At 39.1% G+C, this 15,224-nt stretch overlaps 1 protein-coding gene across 2 annotated transcripts in view; it reads right to left on the bottom strand.

Annotated features, from left to right (window-relative positions):
- The window catches only part of TRPC6 (transient receptor potential cation channel subfamily C member 6), a 109,231-nt gene extending 94,238 nt beyond the window's left edge, over positions 1 to 14,993 (bottom strand). The window contains exon 1 of one of the 2 annotated variants that reach the window (XM_036324605.1): positions 14,333 to 14,993. In XM_036324605.1, the coding sequence (XP_036180498.1) occupies positions 14,333 to 14,502 (170 nt within the window). In that variant the 5' untranslated portion in view covers positions 14,503 to 14,993. The remainder of the gene's footprint in view (positions 1 to 14,332) is intronic. The other variant, XM_036324604.1, reaches the window with a different exon arrangement.
- Positions 14,994 to 15,224: the final 231 nt, after the last annotated feature.

The following is a 15,224-nucleotide window of genomic DNA, read 5'->3' as shown; positions in this document are numbered from 1 at the left end:
TGTGTATTGGGGAGGGTGGGGCATACATGAGGAACAGCGGGGAGCTGTTTGTTTAGCAACGTTCGGAAACTGTGAAACTGTGAATCAAATAGTCAAGCTCTGTATAATTGCAAAGTCAGTTTCACTGCCCAGCACTAAAAGCTTTGGGTCTATCATGGGTCCTTTGGCTTCTTTAAAGAAATGTTGCATGACCATTGTCCTTTTTGGCAGAGGACAATGCTCTGTGGAAAACCATGGCCATTGAAGATTCTGAGTTGAAAAGTGATCGGAAAGTCCATCTCTAAATGTGACGGAGCTTTAGGAATACCTTACCCAAATTCATTTTGTCTAGATTTTCTTTCTTCCACATGTGCCTAAGAGCTGTATCTGACCCAAATCTATATCTAATTAACTAAAAAAGCTACTTCAATCATTGTAAAATAAAAACCTAGGGTATAGATTGAATTGACAGCACTTTTTTTGCTTGTTTTTGGAGGTATATTTAATATCAGAGCATGTTATAACCAATAGAATCTTAAACTTCATAAGGTATAGTGTTCATGGTTCTCCAAATATGGTGCATGGCTTATCAAAGGAGCTTAAATAACTATTGTTGAGAGCAATTACTGCATCCTTTAGGATGGCCCTGAATGCCCTCAAAGGAAAGAGATCCCGCAGAAAACATTTTCCTGGGTAGGAGTGGGGATTCTCACACTGCTCGAGATCAGCTTTTCATAGTCACCACTGCCACCTTCAGCCTATTCAATGCAAAATTCTGTTTCAAGGAGGTTAACACCGTAATAATTAAATCAAGTTTTGTCTATAACAGTTTATTCGCCAAAAAGAATTTCCAAAAGAGCCTAGAGATCATGTTTTCCAATTCTTATTATAACTGTCAAGATAATCTTGTTGGTAATTCCCATGAAGAGAACTCTTCCAAGTCTTGTGTGAGGGTTTTGTGCTGACCCACGATATGCCAGGCCAAAATGCACTTTGTGCTGCAAAACCAGCGCTGCTGTAACTGAAACAAAGTCTGCCTTGAATAGGCAATCAGTCCTCACAAGACTACCCATACTGTAACTGGTGTCTGGCAATATACACTTTCAGATAAATACCATGTAAAATGCTTTAAAAACTATGCAAGTCCTCCAGTTTCACACTACCATTTGAGTCTGGTCCATTTTTCTGATACAACTACATTATAGCATAGAGGCCATTTTCAGGCACATGATAGAGAGAAATCAGCGGTAAGAGAAAGCTTCATCATTTGTACTCTTTAAAGAGTCATAAAAGTTTGTGGACAATTTGGTAAAATCATCTACAGATTACCTAGTTTTGTCACATTCATAATCTTCCTGTTGTGACAAAGATTGGCAGTTTTTCAAAACCTGTCACTGTTTATCTAGATAACAGTGGTAATTTTATCTAGATAAGTGATCAAACCAAATCTTTTGCTTCTTCCTTTCTTTCTTCCAATTTCTGCCAACTACTAGTCATGTAATCTTTGGCAAGTCACTCAACCTCTCATTGCTGTGGTATTTGGTATTTTTTTCTTTCTTTTCAGTAAAATACATCATAGGTCTGTCATAAATATTAAATGAGTTAATACCTATAAAACATTTAGAGGAAGGCCTGGTACATAGAAACCCCTAATAAATTGATTATTTTTATTATTACTAGAATAATCATATAAAAGATGAATGAATATATAGATAAACAAATTAATGAAGCTGTGCAATATAAAGCTTGAACTTCAAAGACAATTATGATTTCAATAAAAGAGAAGGTAGAGGCTAAACATACTTATTACTGCTTTCATAGCATTCCATCCCGTCTTCTCCCCTCACCTAGAAAACAAGTTAGATGCGATGAGTACAAAACAGAAAACCTTGGTTCAGTAGGTCAGAGCCAACCTGTGGCTTCCCCAGTAGCTGTAGAAAGAGAGGGACAGGAGTGATGAACATGCTCTCCAGGAGCGTGGCTCACCAAGTATCCAGCTGTGCCGGGGACAAGCATGAGTGTACGGATACTGGAGTAGGGGCTCTGCCAGCTGCCAGCCCGTCTGTCCATGTGCTCCAGTCTGTGTTATCTGAGATGCATTGGGTTTTCCCACTTGATAACAACTTACCGGCTGTGTAATTTTCTGAACATGGCCCAACATCTCTAAATTTCAGTAATGTCACTTACAATATGGACGTTTAACATAGCCAAGTGGCTGCTCTGAAGACAAAATTACATTTGTATGACAACTAAAAAAGGACCTGCTACACAGTAGGTATTCAAAAGGTGTTAGTCCCCCCAAATATACGTAAAGATTTTAGATTAGTCCTCTAAAGAAACAGCAACTTGTTACTTTAGGTAACTCTCATTAACATCATTTCTCCTCGTGGTCCTGACTGAGTCATCTGAATTAGCTAGAAAACAGTTATACCACACTCATATATGTTGTATGAGTATCTGTAACATTCATTTCTATATGCAGTTTCAAATGTGAGTCGATCAGTTTCAATGGCTCAAGAATCTTGAACAGCATACCAAATTTTAGATGCTAAAGTTCAATTGAAATTTGGCATTCAGATGAGCATTTTTCCGTGTACTCAGAGCAAGCAGAAGATTCCTAGACAAAGAGCAATCACAAATGGTAATTTTATCCAACTGGATCCACTTATATTTAGCATTTTTTTATGGAAGAGAGAAGAAAACAAGAATGGACTTAAAGAAAATGTTTTCCTTTTATGATTGACTTTCCAAAAAGCAGAGATGAATTGCCTTATGAAGTTCCTTCTTATAACTCAAGGAACATAACTGCCTAGAGAAAAAATTACGCAATGTCTTCCAAGAGGTAAACGAAATTTCTGTTGCAAAATATAGTTACGCATTTCAGCACATTTGGCAATAACTCCACAACCTACAGTGTCTGCCCCCTGAAAAAAATGTTTCCTGATAATAATCTGTTATCAGCGGTTAGGCTATTGATTACTTCAAGGCAGGGAAGATGTGAAAACAAAATAGGTGGTTTCTGTCATATAGAACACAGACCCCAAAGTGGTCAATTAAAGGAGACCCACCATCAACCCAAGTGGCAGGGGGCCAGTAGGGGGTTGTTGACTCCTAAAGGAAGAGGGGGAGAGGAGAACAGATCCAAAGGTAATTTGTTACACTTACTTTCCCCCTGGGAGCAGCTTTGAAAATGCCAACTCTTAACCAAGGTCCACGCTTTTACTTTATGGCTATAGATGTTGTTTCAGAGGACATGATATTAGGATTCTCTGTGAATTCTAAACCACTGCATATGTATAAGAAATCATAATATCACACATGCTCCCTTTGCTCGATTTTACGTAACTTTTGATAAGTAGCTCTTGTAAGGAAATGAGCTGCTTGATTTTATCCTTTTACTGCTGCTGGGTGGTCGTGTTTTGGTATTTCTGCTCCTTTGCAGGTCAGGTGAAATGGGAGAACCTACTTAATGTCAATGACTCAGGAAAAAGGGAAACCCTAGAAAAAGAAATGGAGTTTGAAAAGTATATCTTACACTGAATAAAAAGAGGGGGCTGGCTCTTCATCTGTCTGGGCTAGGACTTATATGGGGGCTAGACTGTGTGAGGGTGAGGATGGTCTCAGGAGAGGAGGGAAGAATGCTCTAGCCAGCTGGATGAAGCTCAGTGGTAGGCAGGGGTCAGTCTTAGGAGACTCCGCATATGAGCTAGCACAGCAGTTACAGCCAGCAAAGAGGTCTTCTCTGCTCATTATTGCTCTTTGGTTATCCCTGAGCATTTGACAGGTCCTGACAAAGATAGAGCCTCATCTCGGGTGAGCAGAAAGAACTTGAAGGGAAGAGCCTGAGGCTGGAGGCTAAAAGCAGAGCAGCATGGCAGTGGTGGTAGCCAGTTCCCCAGAAGAAGATGAATTTCAGTGGATATGCAACTGGGATATACGATATGGGTATCATCCTCTATGTGGACATTCATTCTTCTGCCTAACCTAGAGGATTCAGATGCTTTTTTAATAAAAAGAGTTGTATCACTTCATTCCTTATTATAACAAACTAGAGGCCCCATGCACAAAAATTCATGCACTCGGAGGGGTCCCTCGGCCCGGCCTGCACCCTCTCGCAGTCTGGGACCCCTCTGGGGATATCCACCTGCCAGCTTAGGCCCACTCCTTGGGGAATCGGGCCTAAGCTGGCAGTCAGACATCCCTCTGGCAGCCCGCCACTGCTGCTGTGCTGGCCAGCCATGACCCGGCTTCTGGCTGTGGAAGTGCACTGACCACCAAGGGGTAGCTCCTGCATTGAGCATCTGCCCCCTGGTGGTCACTGCATGTCATAGCAACTGGCCATTCCTCCATTAGGGTCAATTTGCATATTACCCTTTTATTATATAGGATACAGGGGAGGGCAAAAGTAGATTTAGAGTTGTGAGTACAGAAAACACAAAGTTTATTCTTGTATTATTATTTATCAATTATTGTATTTATTATTATTATTAACCTATTTTTGCCCACCTCTGTATTGAGGAAAGGACCATATCTTTGTTAAGGAATAAGTTAACTTGAAGCTTCTCCTCGCTACACACTCTGTTAAATGTAGACAGATGGAGGATTGCCCCACCTCTAGAGACTTACAGTCTAGTACAGCAGTTCTCAACCTGTGGGTTGCAACCCCTTTGGGGGTCGAAGGACCCTTTCACAGGGGTCGCCTAAATAGATCCTGCATATCAGATGTTTACATTATGATTCATAACAGTAGCAAACTTACAGTTATGAAGTAGCAACAAAAATAATTTTATGGTTAGGAGTCACCACAACATGAGGAACTGTATTAAAGGGTCACGGCATTAGGAAGGTTGAGAACCACTGGTCTAGTAGAAGGAAAGAGATATATAAACAAATAAGTATAAAAAATGTGCCCAGCCAGTGTAGATCAATGGTTGAGTGTCGATCCATAAACCAGGTGGTCAGGGTTCGATTCCCAGTCAAGGCACTTGCCTGGGTTACAGGCTCAATCCCTAGTAAGGGGCATGTAAGAGACAGCCAATCCATGTTTCTCTCTCATCATTGATGTTTCTCTCTCCCTCTCCCTTCCTCTCTGAAATCAATAAAAATTTATTTTTTTAAATGTGACAGATGTTTGAACAGACATATTTGTTAGACATATGGATGCAAAATGAAGGAGAAACATGAAAATTTAATATGATTCACAGGCCTGAGTTCATACTCTCACTTCAATCTTAAACTTCTCTAAGAGAGTAGTGTGGTATAGTAATTAACATAACAAAACATTCTCTAGCCTGCAATCTGAGTTTCTACATTAGCTTATTTATACATAAATGTGTTGAAGAAATATTTTATTTTGCTTGGAGAAAAGAAGGCTGTGTCTGGGGATTTTATTTATCTGTGCTCTCTGACCTAAGGTTACTTCTTTTAAATTAGACATTAAAAGTCTGGGTCTTAAGGATCATAGATAGGTTATCCAAAATCATCCTGGAGTCAACAGAAATTTTAAAGAATTCATGACCCATAAAAAAAGTTATTTCCACCTGTAATTGAAAAAATTTTAAAATATAATAAAAAGAAAGATGAAGTCACATTTAATAAAGAAATCTTCCATGTACCTTTATTTAATAACAGGTTTTCCATGATGTTTAATTTTAAATAATATTATGGCCTATAGGTAAACATCATATAAACACTATTGTGAAAATGTCTATAATTCAATATCATGCTTATGGCACATTATTCAAGTTCTTGATTTTGATCATTAATAATGTAATCTACTTTGAGTTTGAACAGCTGTTATCCTTTAATAGTCTCTTCCTTCAGGATACTTTCTGTATTGCCTAACCATGCACCAGGAATAATTTTATTTGTTCCCAAAGGAACAATAAAAATAATCTTAAAATCTTTGTTGAGAGAGTATCAAGCATTTTAACATTAAATAGTCACAGTTTCTATTTAATTTAAACTATTTTATGAAATAGAAATGTTTTCATGGAACTCATGGATCAAATAAAAAATAAATGTCTCCAAAAAAGTCACTTTTGTTTTTATCATGTGAAATAAAGAACAGAATTAAGAATCTTTTGGGGGTTCTCCAACAACTGTGATTCATTGATATTACCTTTAAATAGGAATCTATTTTTGTCCATATCCTTGTTTAAAAAGATCCTATCAGCAATAGAGCATCAACTTTCTATAAAACAGTAACACCTAAAGAGTAGACAACACCTTTATATAAAAGAAAAAACATAGTTCTTACAAGCAACACATTATATAAAATAGGTATCAAGATACATTAGGAGTACATTTTCATTGTATATATTTTTGAATTTTAAAACTTCAATATATTCTTTTCAAGTACACATGCAACATTTTCTAGAATAGACCACATGTTAGGACACAAAACAAGTCTCAATAAATTTAAGAAGACTGAAATCATATCAAGCATCTTCTCTGACCATCAGGTCTGAAAATAAAATTCAATCACAAAAAAAGAAAGAAAAACACATAAACACATGAAGGCTAAAAAACATGTTACTAAACAATGAATGGGTTAATAATGAGATCAAGGAAGAAATCAAAATATATCTTGAAACAAATAAAAGTGAAAACACAACAACCCCAAATCTATGGAACACAGAAAAAGCAGTCAGTCCTACAAGGGAAATTCAGGACTATCTTAAAAAACAAGAAAAATTTCAAATAAGCAATTAACCTTACCCTTAAAAAAACTAGAAAAGAAAAACAAAGCCAAAAGTGAGTAGAAGAAAGGAAATAACAAAGATCAGAGCAGAAATAAACAAAATAAGACCCTAAAAGACATTTTAAAATATGAATGAAACCAAGAGCTGGTTTTTGAAAAGATAAACAAAATTGATAAACCCTTAACCAGACTTATCAAGAAAAAAAGAGAGAAGACCCAAATAAATAAAATCACAAATGTAAGAGGAGAAGTAACAATTGACACCACAGAAATGCAAAGAATTACAAGAAATTATTACAAACAACTATATTCTAATAAACTGGATAATTTGGAAGAAATAGGTAAGTTCCCAGAAAAATACAATAAATCAAAACCAAATCAAGAAAAAACAGAAAAGCTGAACAGACAAATTACAACTAATAAAACTGAAGCAGTCATTTTAAAAGAAACTTCCACAAATAAAACTCCTGGACCAGATGGCTTCACAGGTGAGTTTTACCAACCATTCAAAGATGAACTAACACCCACTCTTCTCAAACTATTCCAAAAAAATTCAAAAGGAAGAAAACTCCCAAGCTCATTTTATGAGGCCAATATCATCCTAATTCTGAAACCAGATAAACAACAAAGAAAGTTATATGCCAATATCCCTGATGAATATACTAGTAGATGCTAAAATCCTCAACAAAATATTAGCAAACCAGATCCAGCAATCTATAATAATAAAAGCATAATATGTTAATTAGACCAGACGTCCTTCTGGACATCCTTCCTTCTGGATTTCACGCATCGGGCCTCTAGTACATTATAAAGGTCATATGCGATGATCAAGTAGGATTTATTCCTGGGATGCAAGGTTAGTAAATATCTGCAAATTTACTAACATGATACACCACTTAAACAAAATGAAGAATAAAAATTATATGATCATATTAATAGATGCAAAAAAAGCTTTTGACAAAATCCAGTACCCATTTATGATTAAAACTCTCAGCAAAGTGTAAATATATCTCAACATAATAAATGCCATATATGAAAAACATCATACTCACTGGGGGAAAACTAAAAGCATTTCCCTTAAGACCAGGGCAAGACAGGGATGTCCACTTGCACCACTCTTATTCAACATAGTACTGGAAGTCCCTGCCACAGCAATCAGACAAGAACAAGAAACAAAAAGCATCCAAATTGGAAAGGAAGTAAAACTGTCATTATTTGCAGATGACATAATACTGTACACAGAGAACTTCAGAGATTTCATTTAAAAAAAAAAAAAAACCACGGGAACTGATAAATGAATTCAGTAGAGGAGCAAGATACAAAATAAATACCCAGAAAACAGTTGCATTTTTATAGAGCAATAATGAACTATAAGAAAGGGAAACGGAAAATAATCCCATTTACAACTGCATCAAAAAAGGAAATGAAATACCTGGGAATAAACTTAACCAAGGAGTAAAAAACCTGTACTCAAAGAATTATAAGGACCGAAGAAAGAAACTAAAGAAGAAACAAGTAGAAGCATATACTGTGCTTATAGATAGGAAAAGTAAAATGTCTATACAATCAAAAGCAATCTATAGATCCAATGCAATTCTTACGAAAATATCAATCGTGTGTTTCACAGACTAGAACAAATAACCTCAAATTTTACTAAAGACCCCAAATAGCCATAGCAATATTGAAAGAGAAAAAAAGTTGGAGGTATCACATTACCTGATATCAAACTGTACTAAAAGGCTATTGCAATCTAAAGAGTATGATACTGGCATAAAAACAGACATATAGATAAACAGAAAAGAATAGAGAGCCCAGAAATAAACTCACACCTATTTGCTCAATTAGTATTTGACAAAGAAGGCAAGAACATACTATGGGATAAAGATAGTCTATTCAATAAATGGTGTCGGAAAAATTGGACAAATATATGCAAAAATATAAAACTACTTTCTTATACCATATAGAAGAATAAACTCAAAATAGATTAAAGACTTAAATGTAAGACTTGATAAAATAAAAATCCTTGAAGAAAACATAGACAGTAAAATCTCAGACATTTCTATTAGTAATTTTTTTTCTGATATATCTCCTTTGGCAAGAAAATCAAAGAAAAATAAATAAACGGGGCTATATCAAACTAAAAGGTTGTGTACAGCAAAGGAAACCATCAACAAAATGAAAAGACAACCCACTGACTGGGAGAACATATTTGCTAATAATACATTTGATAAGGGGTTAATATCCAAAATTTAAAAAGAAATCACACAACTGAACATCAAAAAAAACAAACAATCTGATTAAAAACTGGACAAAGGACCTAAATATACACTTCTCCAAAGAGGACATGCAAATAGTCAATAGACATATGAAAAGATGCTCAAGGTCACTAATCATCAAAGAAATGCAAATTAAAACCACCATGAGATATCACCTCACACCTGTCATAATGGCTATCATCAATAAATCAACAAACAATAAGTATCAGCGAGGATGTGGAGAGAAGGGAATCCTTGTGTATTGCTGTTGGGAATGCAGAAGGGTTCAGCCACTGTGGAAAACAGTATGGAGGTTTCTCAAAAAATTAAAAATGGAACTGCCTTTATGACCCACTGATTCCACGACTGGGTATATATTCTAAGAAACCCAAAATATTAATTTGAAAGAATATATACACCCCTACGTACAATGCAGCAATCTTTACAATGGCCAAGCTATGGAGGCAACCCAAGTGCCATCAAAGTTGAGTGGATAAAAAAGCAGTGGAACATATATACAATATTACTTGGCCATAAAAAATAATGAACTCTTACCATTTGTGACAGCATGAATGGACCTGGAGGATAGTATGCTAAGTGAAATAAGCCATTCAAAAGCAAATGCCACATGATGTCACTTATATGTGGACTCTACGAAACAGTATAAGCAACCAAAACAGATTCATAGTTACAGAAAACAGGCTGATAGTTGCCAGAGGGGAGGAGGTTACAGGGGTGGGGTGGAAAAGATGAAGGGATTGAGAAGTATAGATTGGTAGTTACAAAATAGTAGTGGGGATATAACGGATAGCATAGGAAATATAGTCAATAATACTGTAGTAACTGTACATGGTGCCAGTTAGGTACTGGATATATCAGGAGGAACACTTTGTAAAGCACATGACTGTCTAACCACTATGTGATACACCTGAAACTAATGCAAATTAATACTGAATATAAACTGTAATTGAAGTTTTTTAATTAAAAATAACTTACTCATTCAAATCCCTTATATTTTGGTTCATTTTAATATTTCCCCTTGTCTTTAGCGTTCTGCAATCTCAGTAAGTTGTTTAAATGGGTTTATTTTTATGTATTGCACTAATTTTGCTGTACTTCATAAACATGAGAATTTATCATTTCTGGAAAATCATTAGCCATTATCTATTCCAATGTTGCCTCTCCCCTATTCTCTGCATTTTCTCCTTCTGGAACTCCTACCTTTTTATTCCATGACTCACTAATGTTTATGTTTACCGTTTCTTTATGTCTCTGCCTGCTGGGTGTTATCATCAATTATGCTATGGCTAATCTGCATTTTAACCCTTGCACAGAGTTTTTATTTCAAAATTATATTTTCATTTATAGAGTTTCTATTTTTAAGTAGGTCTTATTCTCTCCTTAGAGTTTGATTTCTCCTTATATATTATCAACACTTTTATTTTTATATCCTGTATTTTATATCCTCTTTCATGTTGCTGCATTACCTCAAGTTCCATTATCAGGATCCAATAAGGCTGTTGTAGCTCATGCTGATTCTCCCTCATGGATTGTATCATCTGCTCTCATTCTTGGTTGACTATTTCCTTGCTCGTTTTGTCATGTATTACAGTGAACATATGTTTATCCATGCTCTTCTGTCTTTTGCCATTTTCTTGAAAATCCTTGGCAGTTGAGATGGTTGGTACTCTTTCAAAATGGTTTTCTATTTTACTCTTCCAGGAGTCCTAAGGGTATTTTTCAGCTTGAAGATTTCCAGGTGATCTCAGTCATATAAAAAATAAAAGCAAAAACCAAAACTCATGTGACATGCAGGCCCAAAGAATGAAATTTTTAGGGGGAGATTTCTTTTCCTTTTATTAATAAAGTTTCTTGTTTTCACTTTGTGCGGGTGGTGTATTTTTCTAGCCTAGCCTCTCATAAAAACAAGGATCCTGGACTTATGCAGGGCTGAAGATGTCTCAGTCCCAACTCTCTGCCTCATCTGGGACCAAGGTCTTAGCTTCTCTCCATTTCATATGGACACTAGACTCCAAGCTCCTGGTCACTCACATCCATAATCCCCCAGGCAGCCACAGCATCAGCTCACAGGCTAAACTCTGCCTTTTAATTTCTTTGCTTGTGACACATGGTAATCTCCTTTACTTTTTGCAAAACTGGGTTTTAAAATTATTTTAAATATTTTATCCAGTATTGCTAGGTATTAATAACCATAATTTTTTAAAATTATTTCAGTCCACTATATTGCCAGAGCTTTAGTTTACAAACAGCTTACTATGTCAATATGCTTAATTATTTAGTCAGCCTTTTCCAAACAGAATGCTTAGTTGGACTGTGTTTCAGATCTTGAGAATTTAGAAACCCTTAATATTACTTTTTATGTCCAGAATTCTTCCTCATATTCAGAAGTGATGGACAAGAGACATACTTTTAAGTTCTAAATAATACACATCCTAGGATTCTGGCAGAACATGGACCATTTCTTGCTAATCACCATTACAAATTGACCCAAACAGAGCACATTAATTGACTACTAATTAAAAGTTGGAAAAAGGAAGAATTTGAATCTTTTTCTTCTAAAAACCATTTCAAAATGTTACTACTTACACTATTAAGGCCTGAGAATTGCTCCCAAACAAAAATAATTTGCCACAATTTTTAGTAGTAAAGCCTCATGAATATACGTAAAAATCTTTCTACATAGTGCATTATGAAACAAAATTTTTTAGCAAAAGTCATTGAATTTATCTCACAGAAAAGACAACTTGCAAAAAAAATTGTGATCTTATAAGAGGAAAATCTCGATGATTTCAGAAAATGGCCATGCCCATGTCTAAAGTGTACTAATGATTGCCCTTTCACAAAGAACACTCCTCCCACTCTGGGGAAATGTATGAAATTGTTGAAATAACATGTCAATAGCATACGGAAGGGTTTATTTGTACTCTCTACCAAAGGGAAGCAGTTTCTTTTAGCTCTTTCTCTTACATCATAGGTGTGAAGTACTGCTGTTTATTGGTTAAAATATTTCAGTTCCTTGACTTTTAACTGGGAAAAATAAAAACCTTGCTAGAGTAAATGGTAATAAAAAGTAACTATAAAACCTTTTGGAAATAATAGATTTAGACAAGGCCAAACTCTAATTCTGGAACAAGGCTCACTCTTAAATTTATTATAATAACTCTGACATGACATGAGGGGGTGCTCCTTATGAACTGAAGCACATTCAAATATTTCTGCTCATCTCTCTGCTGCCCAGGTCTAGCCATTAAGATTGATCTGGAATTCCTGAACTAAGGGAGAAAAATACTCTCTGCATAGTAGGTAATGTAAAAACTAGATAAATCAGTAAGGCAGTAAACTACATTTGAAGAAAACATTGGGAGAAGTTTTTAGAACATGATCTTACTACTTTACTTAGTCTCTCTCACTACTAATATATTACCCACTAGTTTTTAAATCGAATTATTTTTCCCACAGACAGTAACAAGTGATTATAGACTAACCAGGTGATAAAAAGAAAAGATTTTTGTTTATGGGACAGTCTAATATTTAAAAAACAGTATAGCTATTTTAAGTTGCTTAACTTAGCCACAGATATTACCGTTTTAGTAGATCTCAAATCTAAGCCAATAAAAAAAAAGTTCATCTATGTTTTAAACATATACTCTCAAGTCACATTTGAAAATAGTGGTATTTACAATATCCAGGATTGATTCATTTTTCTTTCTATTTTTTTCTTGGCATATATATCCTTGCTACTCAGAGTGTGGTCCATGGACCAGCAGCCTCCACCTTTCTCAGCAATTGTTAGAAATGCAGTGTCTTGGGCTGCACCTAGAGCCCTGAATCAGAATCTGCATCTCAACAAGATCTGCAGGTAATTAATAGGTCCACTAAAGTTTGAGAAGTGCTGTACCGTAAGAAATAAAAATATTCTGTAATTTAAAATCAAATACAAAATTTATTCTGGGGATAAGGACAATGTCCTGGAATTAGATAGTGATGATGGTTTCACAACTTTGTGGATATACTGAACACCACTGAACTGTACAACTTAAAATGAATTGTATGGGTATGTAAAATATATCTTAATTTTAAAAAGAAGAAAAAGACACATACACATACAGAAAAAAAATATACTAGGCATTTCCTACAAACCAATAGCCTAAAATAAAATTTCACATCTTAAAACAAAAAAAGATAAGTAACAGTAAATGATTTCAAGTTGTACAGCACACAGATGAATGCAACCAGTTCTAACTTTTTTGTTTCATCTTGAGGGAAAAAAGGAGACGATCCATTTCCTAGGGTTCACCTCTTACTGTGAAAGCGAACCACAGCAGCTGTGGCTGTGGGCAGCCCTGGCCAAAGACTGCAGGGCGCACTCTGCTATCCTGGGGGTCTACCAGGGGCCAAGGGGGCGGAAATGCCCTGTCCCCCACATGCACCTCTAGAGCTGCTTACCGACCTGCTACTGAGACCTGCTTTCCTAAGAGGAAACCGCACACGGATGGATGTGTCAAGTCAGGAAACCAGACTACCCAGTCAAGTGAAGGAGCAAAGAGGAAGAAACGCTATCTACCAGCTGCACCAGTGGGCCCAGGCGGGTGGGGGAAGGGAGGCTTTTCCTCCATTCGCCCTCTGCCAGCCTCTGCCAGCCTCTGCCAATCGCCTCTCCACCCGCCCCCCGCCCCTACCCCCAAAAAACACCACAAATTCTTAAAGTATTTTAATTACTGAGAATGCACTAGAAATGACCCCTACCCCAGCACTCCCACGGCTTCTCCAGTTTTCTCCTCGCCGGCCCGCACCCTAGCAGGCTCATCTCCCCCGACGCCTTTGGTAAAAGCTTCGGGTGGGGAAGCCTACAAGTTCTATTTCCCAGACTTAACCTGGTGACCCGGCGGCGGGGAGAGGATGTCTCAGGGCGAGTGCACCCCGTCCCACGCAATCCTTCAGCTCCCCTGCCGTCCGGGGTCCGGAGGCCCTGTGCGCGCCCCTGAAGGCTAGGGCAGGCAGCGCGCGGGGACACGCACCGGGGCAGCCAGGGACCCCGTGCGCCACTCCTCTCTCCCACGGAGGCTGGGTCAGAGGGGCGCCCATCTGAACCAGTGCCCTGCCCAGACCATGCACGCCACTGGCGCAGGACACTGGGTCCCTTCGAGGGTGCCAGCTGACACCCCAACTGCAGAAACTGACCAGCCCCCCGATCACCACCCGCGGCGGTCTCGGTGGCCTGCGGTCCCACGCTCGCGGGCACACCTACCCGCGCTTGCTCCCCGGGAGCGATCTAGACCCGCACGCGCCCCTCCGCTCCTGGGGTCCCAGCCCCGGCTCGCGGGTCGGTTCGCACCCCCCGGCGAGCGCACAGCCCCGCGGCGCCCGCACTTACACGTTGGGGTAGTAGCCGGAGGGCGGCAGCGGGGGCTGCGCGCAGCCGTCCTCTCCCAGCTCCGCGTCCAGCAGCAGGTAGTCCTGGCTCTCGTTGCGCCGCGCGCCCGCCCCGGCAGCGGCCCGGGGAGAGCCGCCCGGCCGGGCCCCGAACGGTGGGCTGGGGTTCATGGCGGGAAGCCGGGCTGGCCCGGGCCCCGCTCCGCTCCGCTCCTGGGGAGACGCCTGGGCAGTTCCCGGGGGCGCGGTGCGCGCTCCGCGTCACTCGCCGGACTGGCCCGGGGCACACGGGCGCCCGGGGGACGAGGGTGAGGCGGGGGTGCGGGCGCCTGGCGGTCCGAGCTCCGAGAGCGGCTTTGCTGCTAGCAGGGGGAGAAATCGCCAGTGAGAGGGTCACCCAGGGGACCCCGCAAGGAAGAGGCCCGGCTCCCGGGGTGAGTGAGTGCAGGCGGGGCGGCGGGTGGCAGCGGAGCCTGGGAGCCTGGGAGCCTGGAGCAGGGGAGACGGAGCTGAAGTTACTATGTCAACGGAGACTCTCCAGCCGTGGGCTCCCGCCTTCCTCCCCCACATCCTCCGTCATGATCCCACCTTTAAAGGGATCAGAATGACGTTCCAGAAAGAGCGGCCAAAGCCAGTCCTGTTAGCCACAACTTTCTGGGCCTGGATGAACCTCAAGTAGGCGGGGCTACACACGCAATTTTTTTTTTTTTTTTTTTTTTTTTTTTTTTTTTTTTTTTTTTGTATAGCCCTAAGAGTCTGCTTATTTAGAAACCACACAAATTAAGAACTTTCTAGGAAGCTTCCCTTAAGTAAGACTCTTGAAGAACCAAGGAAACCTGTATTTTTACAAGAGATACGATGTCATAACTGTGTATGTACTGGTGCCAGGCGGG

The sequence above is a fragment of the Myotis myotis genome, unplaced genomic scaffold (assembly GCF_014108235.1).
Source record: "Myotis myotis isolate mMyoMyo1 unplaced genomic scaffold, mMyoMyo1.p scaffold_m19_p_10, whole genome shotgun sequence".
NCBI lineage: Eukaryota > Metazoa > Chordata > Mammalia > Chiroptera > Vespertilionidae > Myotis > Myotis myotis.
The sequence above is the reverse complement of the archived record's forward strand: the minus strand, read 5'-3'. Positions and strand labels throughout refer to the sequence as shown.